Raw genomic sequence first — 20,473 nt, 5'->3', positions numbered from 1 at the left:
CTTGCTGTCTTTCCCCTGCAGTTGCTTGTGGCCCCCCACAATGTGTGGCTGGAAATCCTGCTGGGAGCAGCAGCCCCAGGACAGGAGGGACTGGGCAGGCCACAGGCCATGGACACAGGGAGCTGAGCTCCAGGCTGCTGCTCTCCTGCTCCTCTCACTGCAGACATGCTCCTCTCTCTGTGGCCAAGGTATTTTGGCCTTCTTGTTGACCTCTGGAGGGTTCCAGGGCTTCTCTGCTGAGGTGCCTCATCTCAGCATGCATCAATATCTGCTTTAGGCATGGAACTGGAGCAGGTCCACAGGCTCCAGCTGCCCCCGTGCCTCCCCTGGCCCTTCCCAGCCCAGCACTCAGAGCCATCAGGCAGTTTTGGGTAGATTGGGGCTCTGATCTGAAGGGCAGAGATGAGAAATGTTGCAGGGGGGGGCGTCCCTCCCCTGCCCCACTTGGCATCAAAGAAAGAACATCTGAACTGGGATGGCAGCAAAGGAGAAGGGCCAAGATCCAGCTCAGGCTGTGACTGTTCAGAGGGCAACGGGGACAAGACAGAGCAGGAACTCTTCCTCGTGTGGGGGCTCAGGCAAGAAGAGCCCCATTCGCCCCCAGTCATGGGTATGTTTGTGGAAGGGGCATTTTTTAGGAAGATCCTTCAGTGTTTTGCTGGTCCAGAGAACCTGAACACCAAGGGTGAGGGGGTCAAGCTGTCCCAGCAGCTCATCTGCCTCGAGCCCTCCTGCCCTCAGAAGTGTCTGCCTGCCCCAGCCCCATCCTCTCCACAGATCTCTCTGCTGTCAGGAATCTCTGAGACTCCTCACACATTGCCAGCTCTTGGAGAAGCTACTTAGAGCCCCTGACAAGGCAAGTTTCTCCATCCTCTGATCCTTCAGGAACATTCCACTGTCGGACAATACCCTTTTCCTGACCCAGAGATAACCCAGAACTTTCTATCAAGCCCTAAAAACTCTCTACAAATCCATTTCCCATGTTCCACCAGTTCTGTCCTGAACAGACACATGAGCTGGAGGTTCACCCTGAGGCCAGAGCAAAGCTCGAAGGGGTGATGTGCCAGGGTCACACCGAGCCTTTGGATTCCAGTGATCCGTGGCCATCAGCCCAGGGGGTTTGGGAGCGAGCTCTTGGTGCTGGACGTGCAGCCCTGCACTCGTGGCCCAGCCTTGCTGCTGATTTCCGCTCCTCCAATCTCGGGGTCATCTGCTGACCTTATCAGTGTGAGTTTCTTTCCACACTGCTGATAGAAAAGGCCAAAACCTCAGCTGAAAGGGTGAAGGTGCAGGATGGAGCCCTCAGCTTTTGGTGAGAACCATTCCTGCTTGCACGTGGCTTCCTGCAGGAGCCTCCTTTGCATTTTCCACTTGTCCGTGCTGCCATCCAGGCTGTGATCAATCCCTCCAGGGATGGATGGGCTCCCTGGACAGCTCCCTGCTGGGGGAAGAGCTCAGTGCTCTTTGCTCTCAGCCTGGGGACATCTCCATGGCTTCCTGCCAGTCTGGAGTGAGAGCACAGGTACAGCAGGGCACAGCTTCTGCTGAGATCCTCAGTTAAAAGGTGCTCTGCTTTTCTTTTATCTCTGCCACTCTGCAGCTGATTTGGGTGGGGTCCACCCTGCACAGAAATGTGGTTGATGTTGTAACTTCCCCTTTTTTCACTTTGGTAGGTAGAAGCCTCACTTATTTTGCACAAGGAGCTGTCCCCACTACCTGCACCATGGTGGGCTTCAGACAAAGAGCTGGAGAGCACTGCTGAACCTCCCTTGGGCAGCAAGAGCCTCCCACAAGCCATGACAGGTGAGTGCTAAGGCAAATTCCCAGCCACAGCTGGGAATAGCATGTTCCAAGGCTCTCCTGTTGAGTTTTGCAAACATAAGGAATTAGGCCAGTGCTGGAAATTAACATTGCAGCCACGCTCTCGTTCCTTGGTTCTGGTCTCAGCACCTTGTGCCTCCTCAAAGGTGAGAAGCAGCAGCTCTTTGCCTCCTTCCCTGCCTGTGGGAAGATCCTGACCCATCTCTAACAGGGGCTTGGTGAGGTGAAGGTGTAGATGAGTGTCAGGGCACGTGCTCAGCTTGGAGCAGCTGGTTTCCTTTGGACTGGAGGGGCTGAGGCTCAGCTGCAGCCCCACAGGTGCCAGGAGCTGCTGCACAGACAGGGATGGATGTGTCTGGATATGTCCTGAGAGAGTGGCAGGAGCTGGGCCCGTGGAGTGACAGCGTGGATCTTCCCCCTGAAGAAGAAGCAGGGATGATCTGAGCATGGGAGGTGCACAGGGCAGCTGAGGAAGAGGCAGTGGCTCTCTGCCAGGCTCAGGGATGGGCTGAATAGCACAGCAGGCAAAGCACTTTGTGTCTCAAGCTGTCTGGGTGCTCTTACCAGCACTTGGATCTGTTCAGCCCCCCGGGCCCCACCCATCAAGGTGTTGCCCCGTTTGGCACAGCCTGCTCCAACCCGGAGAGGGCCCTGGCACGTTTCTTCATGCATGTCACACCTTCACAACCACAGCAAAGCCGAGAGTAACCAGACCCTTACCAGAAATGACGAGAGCTGTTAGAAGAGATGTCAATACTGTCAGTCACAACAGGAAACTTTATTAAACAACAGGAAGCCCATGCTCATGGGTGGACTTACAAAACACCTCACCCTCCTCTCCCCTCACTCTTTCAGCGTTGCAGGGCTGGCAGACAGGGCTCTGACTCTCACCTCCACTGAGCAGGGCTGGCTGCAGCCTCACAGCTGCTCCAGCCCTCAAGCAGAGGATCTGCTCTGCCCCAAGCCCCACTGACCCCTTCCTCCACCAAGCATCCCCTGACTGCTGACCCAGGCTCAGAAGATGGCTGCTCCAGTGCTGAGCTGGCTGGTGAATCGCTCCCTCCTCCTTCCCCTGGACTCTACTCAGCTGCCCGGCACTAAAGCCTCCTGCCTGCAGCTGGTGGCCACGAGGAACGTGAACATCATCCTGCAGCACTACAACTTCTCAGGCAAGCTCACCAACCGGCACTCCGGCGACGAGGGCATGGGGCTGGTCCGCACGGCCTTCGTCGTCATCAGCTGCCTCATCATCCTGGAGAACCTGCTGGTGCTGCTGGCCGTGCTGCGCTGCCTGCGGGGCCGGCGCTGGGTCTACTCCTGCATCGCCAGCATCACCCTCAGCGACCTGCTGGCGGGCATCGCCTACCTCTGCAACCTCCTCCTCTCGGGCAGCAAGACCTTCCAGCTGTCCCCGCAGCTCTGGTTCCTGCGGGAGGGCATCCTCTTCGTCGCCTTGGCCGCCTCCACCTTCAGCCTGCTGGTGACGGCCGTGGAGCGCTACAGTGCCATGGTGAGGCCCATCGCAGAGAACGAGGCCAGCAAGACCCTGCGCCTGCGCGGCCTCATCGTGGCCTGCTGGCTGCTGGCCCTGGTCATCGGGCTGCTCCCGCTGCTGGGCTGGAACTGCCTCTGTGACTTCCGGGCCTGCTCCGTGCTCCTGCCTCTCTACTCCAAGAACTACATCCTCTTCTCCGTGGTTATGTTCAGCATCATCCTCCTGGGCATCGTCGGCCTCTACATCTCCATCTTCCATCTGGTGCAGGCCAGCTCCAAGCAAAGCAGCTCCCGGCACGGCCGCAGGCGCTCCCTGCGCTTGCTGAAGACGGTGCTGATGATCCTGGGGGCCTTCATCCTCTGCTGGAGCCCCCTCTTCGTCCTGCTGCTCTTCGACGTGTTCTGTGACACCGGGGCCTGCAGCCACCTGCACAGCCTGGACTGGACCCTGGCTCTGGCGCTGCTCAACTCGGGTGTCAATCCCGTCATTTATTCCCTGCGGAGCGTGGAGGTTCGCCGTGCCGTGGGGAGCCTGCTGTGCTGCTGCTGTGTCAGGGCCGGGCTCTGCAGGCCTGGCAGCTGCGTGGCCATCTCAGACATCAACTCTGGCTCCTCCACGGAGAGCTCCCTGCGCTGCCGCGACAGCTTCCGCAGCTCCGTGGCGCGGAACGCCCGGCCCAGGGCGCCTCTCTCCAGCAACTCCAGCATGATGAGCAATCTGCCCAGTCTGTGAGGGGCCACGGGGAGAGCGAGAGGTGCCAGGCAGCCCCCCAGGACCTCATGGTGCTGGTCCTGGCCTGGCAGCACTGTGGCACGGCTGAGCAGTCGTGAACTGGGCCGGGCTCTGCAGTCCCGTCAGAGCGGGATGGTGCCTCGGCGAGGGTGCAGCACAGGGACAGGAGCTGCTCCTAGGCTGGGAGTGAAGGACGCAGGCACATTTTGGGTTTGGTGCTCTGCTGGGACAGCTGCAGTGCTCAGGTTCTGTGTGTGAGCTTTGGGTGTGCAGAGGTGCTGCAGCTGCCCGCCTGAGGGTGTTTTGCCCCAGGGCACACTGGCAAATAGGGTGGATTTCCCCAGCCAGGCGACCCTTCCAAGCCTTTGGAATACTTTTGGACCTTCTGTGATGAGCACAGCCACTGGGAAGGAATGCAAGCTTGATGTCCTGCCCAGCCTGAGGATGGCAGAGGGCTGCAGCCACAGCCCAGACCCTCCCCGGGGTGCAGAGGACACGGGGCCAGGACAAATGCTGTGACCGTGCTCAGAGCTGCAGTGACAGGGCTGGCGCTAGCACGGGCAGAAGGAGGTGCCCAGAGAGACTGGGGAGCCTGGTGCCATCCTGGGCCTGAAGACACGGCCAGCTTGTGCCTCAGATCCCTGCTCTTCTGTTCTCCCGTGTAGGGAATAATCGGAGCAGCACCCGAATGCCTCCTCTCACCGTGCCAGAAGGGCACCGAAGCACTGGGGACTCACATAAATCCTGCTGGCCCAGCCCCTCTGCAGGAGCTGAGCATGCAGCCCATTTGTTTTGCAATAAATCAAGGTGATCAGAAAGCCTTGGGTTGATTTGCTTCGATTTTTTCCCTCTGGAGGCCAGGTACTGCCTGGGGGATGTTTCTGTAGTCTGGGGACAGCTGGAGCTGCCCTCCTGTTCTTGGGACAGGGGGATCGCCCTGCTCAGGGGGCAGCAGGAGCCTCCTGCCTGGTCCAGTTCATCCCAACCCATCCCATCATCCCATCCCATCCCGTGGATCCCATCCCATGGATCCTGTCCCATCATCCTATCCCATGGATCCCATCCTATGGATGCCATCCCATCCCATGGATCCTGTCCCATCCCAACCCATCCCATCATCCCATCCCATCCCATGGATTCCATCCCATCATCCTATCCCATGGATCCCATCCTATGGATGCCATCCCATCCCATGGATCCCATCTCATGGATCCTGTCCCATCTCATCCCATCCCATCCCATCCCATCCCATCCCATCCCATCCCATCCCATCCCATCTCATCCCATCCCATCCCATCCCATCCCATCCCATCCCATCCCATCCCATCCCATCCCATCCCATCCCATTATCCCGTCCCATTATCCCATCCCATGGATCCCATCCCATCCCATCCCATCCCATTCCATTCCATTCCATTCCATTCCATTCCATCCCATTATCCCATTATCCCATTATCCCATTATCCCATCCGCTGGGGGTCGCCCCCTGCAGGCCAAGCCGGGGCGGTACCGCGGCCAGCACGGGCTGCCACGACTACAACTCCCAGCGCCCCTCGCGGCGGCGAGCGAACTACGGGTCCCGGCGTGCCGCGCGGGGCGCGCCGTGCGTGCCGAGCAGGCCGCAGTGCGGGCCGGGGCCGCGGCGATGCTGGAGGAGGCGGGCGAGGTGCTGGAGTCGGTGCTCAAGGCCTCGTGCCTCCCGCTCAGCGTCCTGCTCTTCGTGCCCGCCGTGCTCCTGCTCCTGGGGCCGCCGCCCGCCGCCGAGGCGGCGCACGAGTTCACGGTCTACCGCATGCAGCAGTATGAGCTGGGCGGGCAGCCCTACGGTGAGGAACGGCACGGCCCGGCCGGGCTCGGTCCTGCCGGCAGCGGCTCCGTCAGGGGTGGTGGGGCCGTGGGAAGGGAGCCCCGAGCCCGGGGAGGAGCCCAGGGTAGGCTGTGAAGCCGCCATGGAGGGCGGCCCGGCCTGGGGGAGGCCGCGGGTGGGCTCGGGGGGCTCTGGCAGGCGGCGGCAGCCGGGCCCGGGGCCAGGCCCAGGCTAGCAGGAGGCCGCAGGAGGGCCCCCTCGGCTGGGTTTGACTGCCCAGGCTCAGCACGGGCAGGAGAGGGGCCGGGAGCTCCGCCGTGGTGCCCTAGAGGTAGCCAAGGACCCCTGTCTGTGGGCTGAGGGCTCTGGGTTTTGGGGGTCCAGCTGCATCCCTCCTGCATTCTGGTAAACTCGGTTGTGAGCTCACTTTTGTCCTTTTGCCTTTGACTCCTTTATTGATTCCTCTTTGCTCTTCATCCTCAGCTCTGTGTTGCTCCAGTGGCTCCATTTCAGAGCCTGTCCTCCCCCTGTGTTACAGCTGACCTTTACTTCCTCTGTTCTCTCACTTGCAGCCTGCTGATTGTGCAACACCTTTCTCTGGGTCAGAGACACACCCTGTTCTGCGAGTCCTTGAGGTGCTGCAGCCCTCAGCCTCCTCCCCTGTGTGCCCACAAACCCAGAATCAAGGCTTGTTTCTGGGTCTTCTGTAGAGATTTTATTCCAGGCCAGGGCATGTGCTGTGTCTGTGAGTGACTCTTCCTGCAGAGTTAACAATGAACAGCCTCACGTTTAATTTGTGCTGTCCGTGAGACACCAGCTCTCATTCTTTCAGATCTTAATACGTTCAAATGTATAAGTTATGAAATGCAGCTGTGCCCATGTACTTAAACACTTCAGGCTTCTGCTGGCTTCTAAATAAATGAAATTATTTCTGTGTTCTTCCATCACAGTTACTCAGAACGTGTCCACATCTTGAGGGCTCTCTTGCTGACAGCCTCAGGAGCTCCCAGGCAGGCCCTGCATGGGGGTAGGACTCTGTCTTTCCTCCCTCCCTTCCTTGGCAGCTCTTTGTTGACAGGCTGAGCAGGGATGTCATTCAGCTGGCTTTGACTTTGCTTGCCCGAGTGTCCCCTCTACCCAAGTGCTCACAATTTTGTGACCTCCTGAAAAGCCAGGTGTTGTTTTTTTAAGATGCTTCCAATTAACTTTTTCTGCTGTTTCTTTTCCTGGAGCCTTTTAGCTCGGTGGGCTGTGTGTCTCCTTTGTTCCTTCCTGCTCCCTTTGGGTAGCTGCTGTTCCTGTTCCTTGTGTGTTCTGAGATGTCCTTCAGGATAAAAGCTGTATTTCAGAGCAGCCTGAGTTGGAAGGGACCCACAAGAAGCACCGAGTCCAACCCTCAAAGGGAATGACCAAACCCATAACCTTGGTGTTATTAGCACCATGCTCTGACCAACTGAGCTGATTTGTGGTTCCAGATTCTCATATTTTCCAAAAATACCAAGTAACATGTTGCTGCTCAGCCTCTTCTTGCAGAGGGAAGATTTTTTTTTCAACATCACTTATAGAGCAATTTAAGAACAAGCTTGGACTTCTTCTAATACTAATAGAATGAGAATTCTTTAGTTTGTAAATGAGTGATTATTAACCAGCTCTCTGTAGAGAAACTACAGAAAATCAACCTGTCAGGAAAATACTGTTGTGTCTGCTCTGCTTAGATGTCAGAGAGAGCAGAACTTCAGGTGCACACATTGCTGTGTGTGGACATCATTCCTCTGGAAGTGGTGGGGGGATTATCCTCATTTTGAATTGTTTTTCTCTGGTTGGAGTGGGGGTGCTGTTAATGTTTGTTTCTTTAGTGTCAGAGATCTGTGGGGAGAATTCACATTGTGCCTGGCCTCTGTTTCTGGGTGTGTGGCCCTCGCTGATACTGTGCAGGGGAAATGCTCAGTTTAGGAAATGCAGATTTTTCTTGTTTAGGCGTTTCTGCGACCTTTGACAAGACCAAACTAATGTTAGAGTTAAGCTAAGCCAGGTTTAAATCTAGTTCTTAGCAATGCTCCTGTTTGACAGAGCCCACCTTGTCTGTCCCTGTGTGGGGACCCAGAACGATGAGCTCTCCAGTGGAGGTGCCAGAGTTATAGAAGAATAAATTGAATTATAAATTGTAAGGTGCATTTGACCCTCTCTATTTGCACAAGATGTCCTTTTGACCCTCCCTTGCCAGGAGCTTCTGGCAAGCCTGCTGTGCTCCCAGGGGATTGCATTTCCACATGGGGGATTTGATCTGCTGGAACTGAGAGAAGGAGAGGGCGAGCCCTCAGGAGCAGCCTGCTGCTCTGGAACTCTGCCAGCTACAGAACCTTCCTTGGGGCTGAGTGGGAGCAGCCCTTGGGGGTGACATGGGGCAGTCTGGTGTCCTTTCATCAGGAGCTTCTGCACAGCTTGATCCTCCAGCTGGGAGAGGCTCTGGAGAGGCCAGGGCTGTGTCCAGGTGTGTTGGTAATTAGGTGCAGGTGAGCAGACAGGTAGCCTGTGTGTTGTGTTGAGGAGGAAGGCTGGAAGGTGAGGCTGTGGGGTGTGGAACAAGGGGGGTCTGGCAGGATTTAGGCTGGAAGGTGAGGCTGTGGGGTGTGGAACAAGGGGGGTCTGGCAGGATTTAGGCTGGAAGGTGAGGCTGTGGGGTGTGGAACAAGGGGGGTCTGGCAGGATTTAGGCTGGAAGGTGAGGCTGTGGGGTGTGGAACAAGGGGGGTCTGGCAGGATTTAGGCTGCACAGGAAAACTCACAGACCTCTGCTCCTTCTCGGACGAGGACAAAGAGGCGAACTCGGCTTTCTGCAGCTTCTGGCCTCTCTGCAGCCCATCAGACTGTCCCCAGGGGTGTTCTGAGCAGGAGGCAGGCTGGAACAAGGGGAATAGGGTGCAGTGCCTCACCAGCCCTCTTGCTTTCCCTGCTGGCAGGCACCAGGAGCGCCGTGCTGAACACGGAGGCGCGCACCGTGGAAGCGGATGTGCTGAGCCGCCGCTGTGTCATGATGAGGCTGGTGGACTTCTCCTACGAGCAGTACCAGAAAGCTCTGCGCCAGTCAGCCGGGGCTGTGGTGATCATCCTGCCACGATCCATCTCCTCTGTCCCCCAGGATGTTGTGAGGGTAGACAAAAAAGTTTTCTTTCCCTTCCCGTGGGAGGTGTATTGGAGAAAAGCTTGGTTGCTGCAGGGCTGGAAGATTCTGTTGTAACGCACAACAAATCGTATTCTAATTTTAAAACTTCTCTCTCTGCTTTGGTTGTTGATTTTTTTTCTTGACACCTCTCGTGTTTAGCAGATGCTAAGTTTGTGTCTCACTTAAATCTTCAGCAATTCATGGAGATAGAGCCAGAAATGCTTGCTATGGAAACCATTGTGCCAGTCTACTTTGCAGTGGAAGATGAGGAGCTGCTGTCTATCTATGAACAAACACGGGCTGCTTCTGCATCACAGGGCTCTGCCTCAGCTGCAGAAGGTGAGTTCTAACAAGGAGGAAAAAAGTTCTGAGGAAGACAGGCCTGTTCCCACTTCTGGGAGGAGTCTGCTGTGTCATCTGCACCACGAACAAGTGTTCTGTCACCTTTGTGTTTATTCTGTCTTTGTCAAAGTGTTTAGAGATTCAGTGAAAGAAAAGCACAGTATAAGAAAGCATTCCTTGACTATATTTGGACATACAGTTGCAGGAAGTTCTCAGCTTCACACTGTTTCAAGTAAGGTAGAAATCAAAACTAGATTAAATTAACATTGAAAATGTTAAGTGATGATGGTGTGTTGGTAGAAGCTGAAGCTTTTTGTCTGCCCACAAGTCAGTTTGATGCTTCCATGTAAATAATATGACTGTCTTATTGACCTGCTGCTTATGGCTAATTTTAGTACTGCTGGGGAAAAGTTTTTGACCAGCCAAAATACTGGGATTTTAGGACAGAATGAAGAAGCAACAAGATTCTATGTCATTGCATAACCACCAGTGAGAAGTGAGAGGGCTTAAATGGTTTAAAGCTGATCTCTCCAAAGCTCAGCAGGAGAAAGGAAGGGATGAAACTTCCCCAGGTGTACATTGTGGGGCTTTTTTTGGTGTTTTTGTTTCAGTTCTGCTGCACACAGCAACTGCCAATGGCTTCCAGATGGTGACCAGTGGGGCTCAAAGCAAAGCTATCAATGACTGGCTCATCCCCAGTGTGGAGGTGAGTTGTGTATGGATTCAAACTGGCAACATTGATGAGGTGACTTCTTTTATTGGGATTTTATCAGACATTTGGTCTGACAGGGCAAGTCAGGGGAGTCTCAGCCAGCTATCTGAAGTCCTCACAACTGAGGCCACAGCAGACTCAGCAGGAATGTAGAAGTCAGGCTGTCCTTGTACAGGCACACAAGAGGTGATGGGGAGTGACACTGCTCTCTTTCCTCTTCAGGGAAGGCTGACAGGGCTGGGTGGAGAAGACCTGCCCACTGTTGTGATAGTTGCCCACTATGATTCCTTTGGAGTGGCTCCAGTGAGTATTCTTTTTCCTGCAGCTCTCTGTTCCTGTCCTTTTTCCCTCTGTTACAAGGGGAGCACGGTGCTGTGCTGTCCTGCAGCTGTTCTGGTAGCTGAGAGTCACTGTAGGTTTGTCACCTTGTGTCTGTCCCACCTCATCCTGCAGTGGCTGTCCCATGGGGCTGACTCCAATGGCAGTGGAATCTCAGTGCTGCTGGAACTGGCCAGGCTCTTCTCTCGGCTCTACACCTACAGAAGGACCCATGCTGGGTGAGGAACTGCTCTGTTTGGGGTTAGATGTGTGTAGCTGACATGGAGGGGATGATGTGGGAAGCAGATTCCATCCTCAAGCACTGGGAGCTGCCCACTTTTAATTTGTCCTGCCATTACCCGAGTATGTGGCATGTGGGAAGTGTTAATGGACAGTTTGCCTTGGATGTCAGGTGCAGGTGGTTGTGATTTCACCACAGCTCCAAGGCTGAGTGCAGGAATTCTGGCTTCTTTGATGTGCAGGTATAACTTGCTGTTCTTTGCATCTGGAGGTGGCAAGTTTAATTATCAAGGAACTAAGCGGTGGCTGGAGGATAATTTGGACCACACTGGTGAGTAAGGGGCTGGTTGTGTTAAATGTCTATAATTAATTGTCAGCTCTCCTGTGAGAATCTTCTTGTGTGAGCCTTGCTTTTTTAGGGGGGTGGAAATCCCAGCACAAGACATAGCAATAAAGGTTTGGATTTTTCTGTTCCAGATTCCAGCCTGCTGCAGGACAATGTTGCATTTGTTCTCTGCCTTGACACTCTGGGCAGAGGCAATAGCCTTCATCTTCATGTCTCAAAGCCTCCCAAGGAGGGCACCTTGCAGCATGCATTTCTGAGAGAACTGGAGATGGTAAGGAAAAGCATTTTAGGTTCATGGGAACTTGGGACTTACTATACAGCTCTCCATGAGAGGAAGGAAGACGTGAAGAAAGGGTGTGCTATTGAAATAATTCATGTATTGTTTAGAATCACAGAGAAATCCTCATGCCACAGTCCCAAGTGAAGCAGACTAGATCTGCAAATGCTACCCTGTACAGACATTAAAACAGCTCTTTTTGACCTGAAAATCCAGCTTTAATAATGTCAATAACTGCACCTTGTGTTGTGGAACACACAGAAGTGGGTGTAGGCAGACAGGGCAATGCAGGGTGGGACTCTGCAGCGGGCAGCACCCCTGAATGACTTGCCCTTGTCCACAGGTTGTTGCCAGCCAGTTCCCAGAGGTGAAGTTTTCCATGGTGCACAAGAAGATCAACCTGGCAGAGGACATGCTGGCGTGGGAGCACGAGCGCTTCGCCATCCGGCGCTTGCCAGCGTTCACCATCTCGCACCTGGAGAGCCACCGGGACAGCCTGCGCAACAGCATCATGGACAGGAGGTGAGGGGCCCTGGGCAGGCAGGGCTGGCCTTTAAATCCAGCCCAGAAACCCACACTGGCCTCACAAGTGCTTGTGTTGTTCTGATGGTCAGGGCACAGGTGACAAACGTTGGGAGTTGGGCTCTGGATTCCTGGATTCAGGCTCAGTGAAAAAGGGTTGTTTCTGGAGGAAGCTGCTGCCATTGGCAAGTCCATGATCCCCTCTTTTGCTTTAGGGCACGAATAGACACTAAAGCACTGACCAGGAATACTCAGATCATTGCTGAGGCTTTGACAAGGGTCATCTACAATCTAACAGAAAAGGTAAGAGATGCCCACCGTGCAGTGCTGGCCAGACTTGTCCTGCCCAGCCAAGCTCAAAAATAACCTGTTTTTTTTTTTTTTTTTTTTCCATTTTCCCTTGCAGGGAGCACCTGCAGATATGCAGATCTTCACAGATCAGATGGTAAGAACAGTGCATTATTTTTGTAACCTCTGGAAACTAGAGTCTGGGAGAGAGCTCTGGTGTGTGGTTGACTCCCTTTCTCTGGTGGTATTTTTCTGTAGCAAATCCAGCAGGAGCAACTGGAGTCAGTGATGGACTGGCTGAGCAGTCAGCCCAGGGCTGCCCAGCTGATTGATAAAGACAGCACCTTCCTCAACACCTTAGAATATTATATGGGACGCTACCTGAAGGATGTCAAGCAGCATCATGTGAAGGCAGACAAACGGTAAGAAAAGACATGAAAGAACCAGACAGGGCATGCAAACTGGCCTCCCCCTGGACAGAATTTTGTCTCATAGCTGCAGCTTTCCTGGTTTCTTGACATGCAGCTTTGTTCTTTTCTGCTCTCCCATCAGTTTTGGCTCATGCTTGGTGTTCTCCCAGAGAAAGCTGCTCATGATTCCTCACAGCACAGGAACAAGGCCCAGCAGCTCCCTCTGTCTGAAAAGCTTGTTTTAAACTGTTTTGGTTCCACTGTTCCCACTCTGAGAGCAGGAGAAGACTAAGTTTTGGTTAATTACAAAAAGGCAGCTTCCATCCTGTTGAACCTGCTTGGGCTGAAGCTGTTTTAGTGAACAGAGGGAGGAATCTTTCATGTTCAGCCTCTTTGGAGACAGCTGAACACCAGCATGAGTTCTGAGTTGTGTCCTTGGCCTTCTGATAGTAGGAAAAGAAAGTCCTGATGACTAAAATCAGCTCAAAACCAGTGTGGGAGGTGGTCATGCTTGCCTGGTTGGGTGAACTTGGGAACAGCTCTGTGCTGTCCTGACTGCAGGGTCAAGAAGTGCAGCAGAATCTGAAAAATTTCTCCTTTGCACAGGGACCCCGAGTTTGTTTTCTATGACCAGCTGAAGCAGGTGATGAATGCATACAGGTATGGAATTCCCTTGGGCATGCTGGGCTGTTGTCTCACCCCTTGGCAGGAGCTGCTGTAGCAATTTCATGTGCACTTTTCCTTATTCCAGGGTCAAGCCAGCAATCTTTGACCTGCTCCTGGCTGTCTGTATTGCAGCCTACCTTGGTGTTGCCTATGTTGCAGTGCAGGTAAGAGACACAGATGTATTATTTTCCTTATAAAACAAGTTAGATACAGGAATTCACACAGTGCCAGCCCTAAAGCTGGAATAATAATGTCACTTATCTGTGCTGTAGGCAGTCTCTTGCCATTCCAGTGCAAACCTGGTTTTTAAGAGCTGTTTCTTGTACTCAAGGACATGCATAACTCACTTTCTAACCTATTTTGGCTCCAAACTGAAACTTTACAACAAATTTTAGTTACCTTGGTAATTTAAAGGTTTGTAGCTTGTACTGTTAGGAAATATCTGATCTTGGGATGCAGCTTAGAAATGCATCTTCAGAGTTTTGCTTTCTTTTTTTCAATGGAACCAGAAATACATCCTGTGTCCATACCTCTGGAAATGTGATACTCCATGCCTTGGCCAGCCAAATTAAATGTAATGTTTTTGTGTCAGTGTTAACCAAGACAGTGTGAGCAAGGCTTTGTTCCTGCCTGGGTTCATGAAGGACATGAATGAAAGGGAAGCTTTTTAGGTCACTCTCAATTGTGATCACTTTGTGTTATTTGTGTCTATTATTTGTTTAGGGAAACTACAAGTATTTAAATGTATAAGAATAAAAACAAGGAAAAACATCCTTTGGTCTCTATTAGCAATCTTCATTAGTTCTGTTACTTGAATTTGAAATTACTTGAAGGCTGGATCTTGTTACATCTGTCAAATATCAAATCAAAATACAATCAACCCCAGCAAAATCAAAAGAGGAATTAAGTGAATTTCTAAGTCACTGGGGAAATGCTGAAAGAGAGGATCCAGTTAAAGAATTGTGAATTGCTGGGAATCTCTGTGTTTGCCTGGTTCATTTTTACCTTCCTGAAACTGCTGGCAGCAGTGTTTCTATAGAGACCAGGACCCTGCATGTATTGAAATCTGAAGCTTTCTCCTCGCCTTCAGAAGGAACAGAATTGCATTAAAAATAAAAATTTAAAAAATCTTTTAACACAATCTTCACAATGAGGTGATACAGACCTGCACAAACACTTCTGTAAGCTGTCATTTTCTGTATAACTCGGCTTCCTTGTCATAATTCCTCATCCATCAAGTCCCACTCCATCTTCAGGATGAGTGCTTGATGCAAACAAGGCACTGCATTTACACACTGGTATTGTTCTAAGCCTTCTGCTAAGCTGTGTGTTTAGAACTGTCATGGTTACTTTTTTTCCCTTCTGTTTCCAGCACTTTGGTCTCCTTTACAAGATGATACAGAGATTATCCCTTAAAACCAAGCAGCAGTGAAGCACCAAGTCCCCCCACCCAGCAGCACTGAGCCATCGGTGAGCCCATTGGGAACCTTCTGCCTTCCACTGAACCCTGCTGTTCCTTTTCCTTTGTCTCCTCTTTGCCACTGTATAGAGGGGAGGAAGGCATAAAGAAAATGAAATTCTAACTCTTGTGCACCTTTGAAGTGCTTTTCTTCACTTTCTTCCCCTGACTTGCACCGTGTCTGATTTTTCCTTTGCATTTTGGTGAGGGAGAGGCTGAGAGACGTCAGCAATTCCTGCAGTCTGATTTTGGGCAGCTTCTCTGAGTGTCACACAAAGTCCAGCACCTTCATGGACACTGTCACACAGACAGCCTGGAAACTGAAACTACAGCCTCACGTGGTATCTTTGCCCAGCAAACAAGGACTTGGAGCAGTTGTTTAAAAGAAAAAAAAAACCAAAAAGTGCACATGCAAATTAAATAGAATGCAATTAGCATGTTTCCTTATGGCACCTCTTCCTCGAGTTCACTGCCTGGCTGTAGGGAGTTGTGCTGAGCAAGCAGTGTCTGCAGCAAGCACCTTCTTGCATTTTGTTCAAACTCACCCCCTCTTAGGAGGTGCACTGGGAGTGATCTTGACTTCCCAGGATGAGGAAAGATTAAGATGGGTTTCTGGCATGAGGGATCTTGCCAGGGACAGGTTCTATCCTGTCTCTTTTGGAGGATGCATTTTGCTGTGTGCTCGATTTCTCTGGAGGTTTTTGGTCTTTGAACAGTTCACAGCTGCCACCACTCTGTGCTAAACTCTTGCTTGATTTTTGAGGGGTGTTCCATAGTCCAGCAGCTGCAGGATCATGTTCTGTGCTGTTCCATGTACTTACACAAGCTGGTTCTGTTGATAACGAGAGCAAGAGCAGCTCAGACCTGGAAAATTTATTGAAATACTACAAGCCCTAGGCTAGTTGTAGGTCTAGAAGATAACCCTGAGCACTGTCCTGCCACCCAGCAAGTTTTGAGTCCTTTTCTGTACATGAGGTCTCTTCACATGCCACAGTGACACTTTTTTTTTTTTTTTAATTTAAGCTACTGCTTGTAATTAAAGCAGCATATCTCACAGAGGCTGAAATTTTTGAATTGTGGTGAACATTTTTTCTGTGTATGCAAGGAAAATTCCAGCTGTGGATTCCTGTCTGCACACACCTGCTGTGCACATGCTTGTTAGAAAAGGGGTTGTTGTGGCCAGTCACTGTCCTTTGGATGGGCACCAAAGCACTGATTTCCATCCTCCTTTGTTTATTTTACTGTAATCTCCTTCTTGGAGTACCTTTATCCCATGATGTGTCTCCTTTCTGCTACTTTCAATATGTAGCAACTTGTTCTTTAAAGGGTTTTGTCTTTTCCAGGAAAGCCTGCTGGTGTCAGTGGCTCACCATGGTGCCAGCATGGTGCCAAGCACTCCAGAACTATCAGCCACACTGGGAAATTTGCCTTTTCCTCATCTTTTGAGTGCTCATTTGAAATGTGTCTCTCTGCATGCGTGAAGTGCTCATGGCACTCCTCTGCCAAATGAATTTATAATGACTTCAGAAGTTGCTGGAGTGGCTGAAAGGCAAGCCTTGATTGTTTTCCACTGGGTTTTATGCTCTGCCCATAGAGACTGCATCTGCTGTGCCCTGGGGAGCTGCATGCCCTGCCCTGGGTAGGTTTAGAACATGCATGGTACAGTGGCTCTGAAGAACTCTGTAGGCTCTGAATATCTGAGAGTAATTTGAGTCCTCCAGCTGCAGCATCCATTTCTGGTATGTTACACTGAAGGAGGTGGTGTTCCCTCCAGTCTAGTAGATTATTTCACCAGTCTTAATGATTACTTTGCTAGAAAAATAATATTAGCAATGCTGCTGCAGCTTGAGCTGATGTGTGTAAAATTTGGCAGTAGTGGGCAAGAGTGAACAGAACAGACCTGGAGCTTGTTCCTTGCTGTGGGAACTGTCAGCCTTCACTCTTCCAGATGAGAAGCTCAAAGTTCAGAGTCAAAAACTTCCACCCAGTCTGTTTGCAGAGGCTGTAGCACAAAGAAAACACCTCAGCTCTGTGTGGTCTCAGCAGTGAGCTGTTAACACTCCTGATGCAGTGCCAGAAGTCAGTGGAAACAGCCTAAAAAAAAGATGGATAAGATTAATGAGGGGAGCTCATAAACCCGAGGGGCAGTTGGGATGGTACATTGCTCTCTCCCACACAATGTTAGTTTGTCCTGTAATCCTTTTGTGTCTCTCTCTCCCTAGCTGCCATAAAAAGTAGATTTTACAACAGATAAAAGAGTTTTTGCTTTTGATCAAAGTGCACGTGCACTGAAACTGTGCTCAAATCTGAGATAGTCAAATTCCAACTTCCTCATAGCTGGAGCAGAGTGCCCATCCTGGGATTGAACTTAGTTCCCACATTGTTGTTTCCTTGAGTAAGTCAACAGAGAAGCTTGCAAAGAGCCCCTGGAGCTGATCTGCACTGCAGCATAACTGATCAATTCAGTCACCAACACAAAGGCACAAATCCAGCAGGTGTTGGGATAAAATAAAGGTTCTCCACAACGTTGCAGAAGAGCTCTGTATAGCTGATTCTTGTTGCCCTTACTTTTACCTATCCTCTTTTTTTTTTTTTTTTGAGGAGTTTGCCTGGCCTGTAGGGAAGAGCATGGAAAGCATTATATCCACATACACACAAGTGGCTAGCAGTTGATACTCCTAGCCAGAAATCCATTTTCTTTGCTATTTATCTGACTTCACCTGTTGTCCTGGTGCTGTCAAGAGTCTGCAGCTCACAAAAAAAATGGTTTTCCAGCAGGGTTTAACTGAAGCTGTTAATTCCTTCTGTCCACTTCCACCTGCATGGGCACTACTGGGAATTGTTTGGGAGTAATTTGGATTATTGTAGTTCATCTCCCAAATGGGAGGGGTTGGTTTATTGTTGGGAGAGAAGTTATGCTGTGCAATATGAACTCCATTCTTCTACTCAGTGCAGAAAAAAATCCTGGAAGCCAGAATGGAATTAGATCTCCCACTGTCTGTGGCTGAAAGCCACCACAATCTATTCAGACATTCAAAACCACAGCTATACCCAAAATTGCTGTGGGGCTTGGTTTTGAGGGTGTTTTATTTGTTTTAAATCTCATGCTCTTACACTGTTCATGGCCCAAGCCCAAATCCCAGGCTGCTCCTGCACCCCGTGTTTAAGCTGGGTTTTACATTTCATTTGGTCTTGACTCACCAATCTGAAATGCTGGGGCTGCTCCTGGATGTCAGAAAATTGGGCCTCTGGGTACTTGCTTGTGGACTCCTGCTTGCTCACTTTAATCTGTTTAGTTTCCATTTGTAGTTACTGCATTGCAACTCCAAGGTTATAATCTGGAATATTTGCAGCTCAGGAAAATGATTTGATTTATCTAGCAATGTTAACTCAATTATTTATCTCTTGTGTGCCCTGAAGAACAAATGTATATTGAGGTGAATATTTAAAAGCTAATAGAAAATTCAATGCAGTTGATTTACATATTTTAGGATTGTAAATGTAATAATATTTAAGTATTTTAACTTTGTTTTTTTTTTATTTGTTTGTCCCTTTTTCCCTTGGAAAATAAACCAAGTGAATAGGCTTGATTGGATAGATTTGTCAGAGAACTATTTGCTCACAAAAATGGAATCTCCTTGCATTATTTGGAGGAATAGACACCTCTAGAAAATGGGAGAAAATCTATGTATTTAAAAGCTTCATCCTGTCTAGTCAAAAGTAAAATAGTATGACAGAAAACATTTACACACTCCAAGCATGATTCCAGCACCTTGAGGTGAGCAAATTCCTGTTTATTCTGAAGATATGTGCTCATGTGAAGCAATTAAAGATTCTATGCAAAACAGCTTTGGTACTGTGAAAAACTGGTTACCTCAGCAGCCAGCACTGCGTGCTCATGGAGTTTGTTGTGCCTCTGTCCTTACCAATACCTGTTTGAACACTAAACTATTTATTCCAATTACAAGCATTGCAAGAGATCTGTTCCCTGAGCATGAGTTTGTGAGAGTCGTGGTCAGAGGTGTGGAGTGGCAGAAGGGGAGAGCTGGATGTGCACTCACCCTGATGCTGAGTGTCCCAGGGGTTCTCCTTGTGAAACCCTTCCAGAACCAGCGGCTCAGTGTGGGGCTGAGCGGTGTCCCCGCGGTGACACGGGGCTGTGACACGGGGCTGTGACACGGGGCTGTGACACGGGGCTGTGACACAGGGCTGTGACACGGGGCTGTGACACGGGGCTGTGACACGGGGCTGTGACACGGGGCTGTGACATGGGGCTGTGACACAGGGCTGTGACATGGGGCTGTGACACGGGGCTGTGACATGGGGCTGTGACAGACCTGGGCAGCCGCAGGTCCCGAAGCAACAGGAGCATCTCGTGCTGCCAGTCCCGGCCTGGCTCAGCTGCTGTCCCGCCCTGGGGACTGCTCTGGAGGGTGTATCCCAGCTCTAGAAACTATCATCATCGTTCTCTCTACACAGGTGTCCCCTCTACCTCCTCTGCTTGGAACAGCGCATTTCTGGAGCTGGGGTGCCCAAAATCACAGCCTTTGGCACAGGTGGGGCATGGCCAGAGCGGCGGCCCCGGGATGCTGAGTGGGCTCAGCCCTGGCACAGCTGCAGGGCAGGTGCGGCCTCGGCATCCCCTGTGGCCTCGGCATCCCCTTTCAGTCCATCTGCAGGGCAGGTGTGGCCTCGGCATCCCTGTTCCATCCCTTCCAGGGCTTCTCTTCCTTCTCCGCTTCCCTGCCGGCAGCGGGGACACGTGGCTGCCTGTCCACGGGTCCCTGAGGCTGCTGCTGGGGATGCCGAGGTGCCAGGAGGATGCCGAGGTGCCAGGAGGATGCCGAGGTGCCAGGAGGATGCTGAGGTGCCAGGAGGATGCCGAGGTCCTGGCTCCTCCGACCCGGCTGTTCAAAGTGGTGACGTGTCTTTCTAGAAAAGAAAGACATCTCTTCTAAGTCAGAGAAAAGGTTCAAAACAAAGGTGAGAGAAGAGCTGCTGGGACAAGGCAGTGAAGAGGAGGGTGTATTCCAGCGATGGAGAGCAAAGAGCTGCTCTAGAAATGTATCATCATTGCTCTCTCTCCACAGGTGTCCCCTCTACCTCCTGTGCTTGGAACAGTGCATTTTCGGAGCTGGGATGCCCGCTGTCCCCTCTGGCACATGGAGCAAACCCTACAGGCTGAGGGGCAGCTCATTGCAGAGCTGGGTTTAACACAGGCTCTGTCGTGTCGTTATCACAGAATCACAGAATTAACTAGGCTGGAAAAGACCTTTGAGATCACCGAGTCCAAGCTATAATCATGTCAGTGCCCTGCTTTGAAGGGAAGGTCACTGTGGACAGCAGGGAGTTCTTTGCTGTCAGGAAGGGTGGTGTGAAAGCAGAGAGGAAGAAGGTCCAGCTGCCTTCCCTGGATGGAGACTGGGACTGAGCCAGCTTAGCCTGGCTCTCAGTGCAGGGAGACCTCTGCTTGCCACGCTGAGGAACTGGGAATTTGTACAGCCTGTAAGGGGCTGTGGGACTCGTGAAAGGCAATTAAAGTTTTTATTCTTGGATGGTGCCTCTGTGGTAGCACTGACTAGTTCTTGATAGGGGTACTGAAGTGCTGTTACTGACTTGCATTTGGTTGATCATCTTTGAGTCAGATGGTTTGTACTCCTCATGCTGGCATCCTCTCTGCTTCCTCCACATGCCATTCTTGTTTTTTTCAGTGAAGGTATTATTCTACTTTAGCAACTGGTTTATCTGTAGAGATTAAAAGGATTAATGAAAGGAGAGGCAGACAAACAACTCCTAGTTCCAGGCACCCTTCTCTGTAGGTTGCTGTTGTTGTTTCCCTTTTAGGAGAGTGCTCTGTGGTGGTTTTTTCTCATGGT

At 51.2% G+C, this 20,473-nt stretch overlaps 2 protein-coding genes and 1 long non-coding RNA gene across 5 annotated transcripts; 2 read left to right on the top strand and 1 right to left on the bottom strand.

The window, feature by feature from the left end:
• Positions 1–2,444: 2,444 nt before the first annotated feature.
• S1PR4 (sphingosine-1-phosphate receptor 4) lies at positions 2,445–4,860 on the top strand. The gene has a single exon (XM_053999354.1). The coding sequence runs from the start codon at positions 2,843–2,845 to the stop codon at positions 4,046–4,048; it is 1,206 nt and encodes a 401-aa protein (XP_053855329.1). The 5' UTR covers positions 2,445–2,842; the 3' UTR covers positions 4,049–4,860.
• A 779-nt stretch (positions 4,861–5,639) lies between these two features.
• Positions 5,640–18,577, top strand: NCLN (nicalin). Of its 2 annotated transcripts, XM_053999305.1 has the most exons (16): positions 5,640–5,874; positions 8,815–9,005; positions 9,212–9,356; positions 9,971–10,065; positions 10,294–10,374; positions 10,525–10,628; positions 10,872–10,960; positions 11,107–11,246; positions 11,596–11,774; positions 11,990–12,077; positions 12,181–12,219; positions 12,321–12,484; positions 13,079–13,132; positions 13,224–13,302; positions 14,511–14,608; positions 15,941–18,577. In XM_053999305.1, exons 1-15 carry the CDS (start codon positions 5,694–5,696, stop codon positions 14,568–14,570), a joined length of 1,689 nt encoding a protein of 562 aa, XP_053855280.1. In that variant the 5' UTR covers positions 5,640–5,693; the 3' UTR covers positions 14,571–14,608; positions 15,941–18,577. The 2 variants fall into 2 exon arrangements, with proteins under 2 accessions (XP_053855280.1, XP_053855279.1); XM_053999304.1 differs by having other exon boundaries at positions 14,511–18,577.
• LOC128819262 (uncharacterized) lies at positions 13,928–18,968 on the bottom strand. Of its 2 annotated transcripts, XR_008440682.1 has the most exons (5): positions 18,659–18,968; positions 16,498–16,599; positions 14,304–14,402; positions 14,144–14,222; positions 13,928–13,988 (listed from the first exon to the last, which is right to left on the bottom strand). It is a non-coding gene; the product is annotated as an uncharacterized LOC128819262 (long non-coding RNA). The 2 variants fall into 2 exon arrangements; XR_008440681.1 differs by lacking the exon at positions 13,928–13,988 and having other exon boundaries at positions 14,025–14,222.
• Between the last annotated feature and the right edge of the window lie 1,505 nt (positions 18,969–20,473).

This window comes from Vidua macroura, chromosome 26 (genome assembly GCF_024509145.1).
Source record: "Vidua macroura isolate BioBank_ID:100142 chromosome 26, ASM2450914v1, whole genome shotgun sequence".
In the NCBI taxonomy this organism is placed as follows: Eukaryota; Metazoa; Chordata; class Aves; order Passeriformes; family Viduidae; genus Vidua; species Vidua macroura.
Note: the sequence above shows the minus strand (reverse complement) of the source record. Positions and strands in the feature narration are given on the sequence as shown.

Excerpts from the sequence above, each read along its gene's own strand:
- S1PR4 (XM_053999354.1), top strand. The coding sequence starts at position 2,843 with ATGGCTGCTCCAGTGCTGAGCTGGCTGGTGAATCGCTCCCTCCTCCTT.
- NCLN (XM_053999305.1), top strand. The coding sequence starts at position 5,694 with ATGCTGGAGGAGGCGGGCGAGGTGCTGGAGTCGGTGCTCAAGGCCTCG. Across the intron at positions 13,133-13,223 it reads CAGGTGATGAATGCATACAG|GGTCAAGCCAGCAATCTTTG; the intron begins GTATGGAATTCC and ends TCCTTATTCCAG. Across the intron at positions 13,303-14,510 it reads TTGCCTATGTTGCAGTGCAG|CACTTTGGTCTCCTTTACAA; the intron begins GTAAGAGACACA and ends TTCTGTTTCCAG.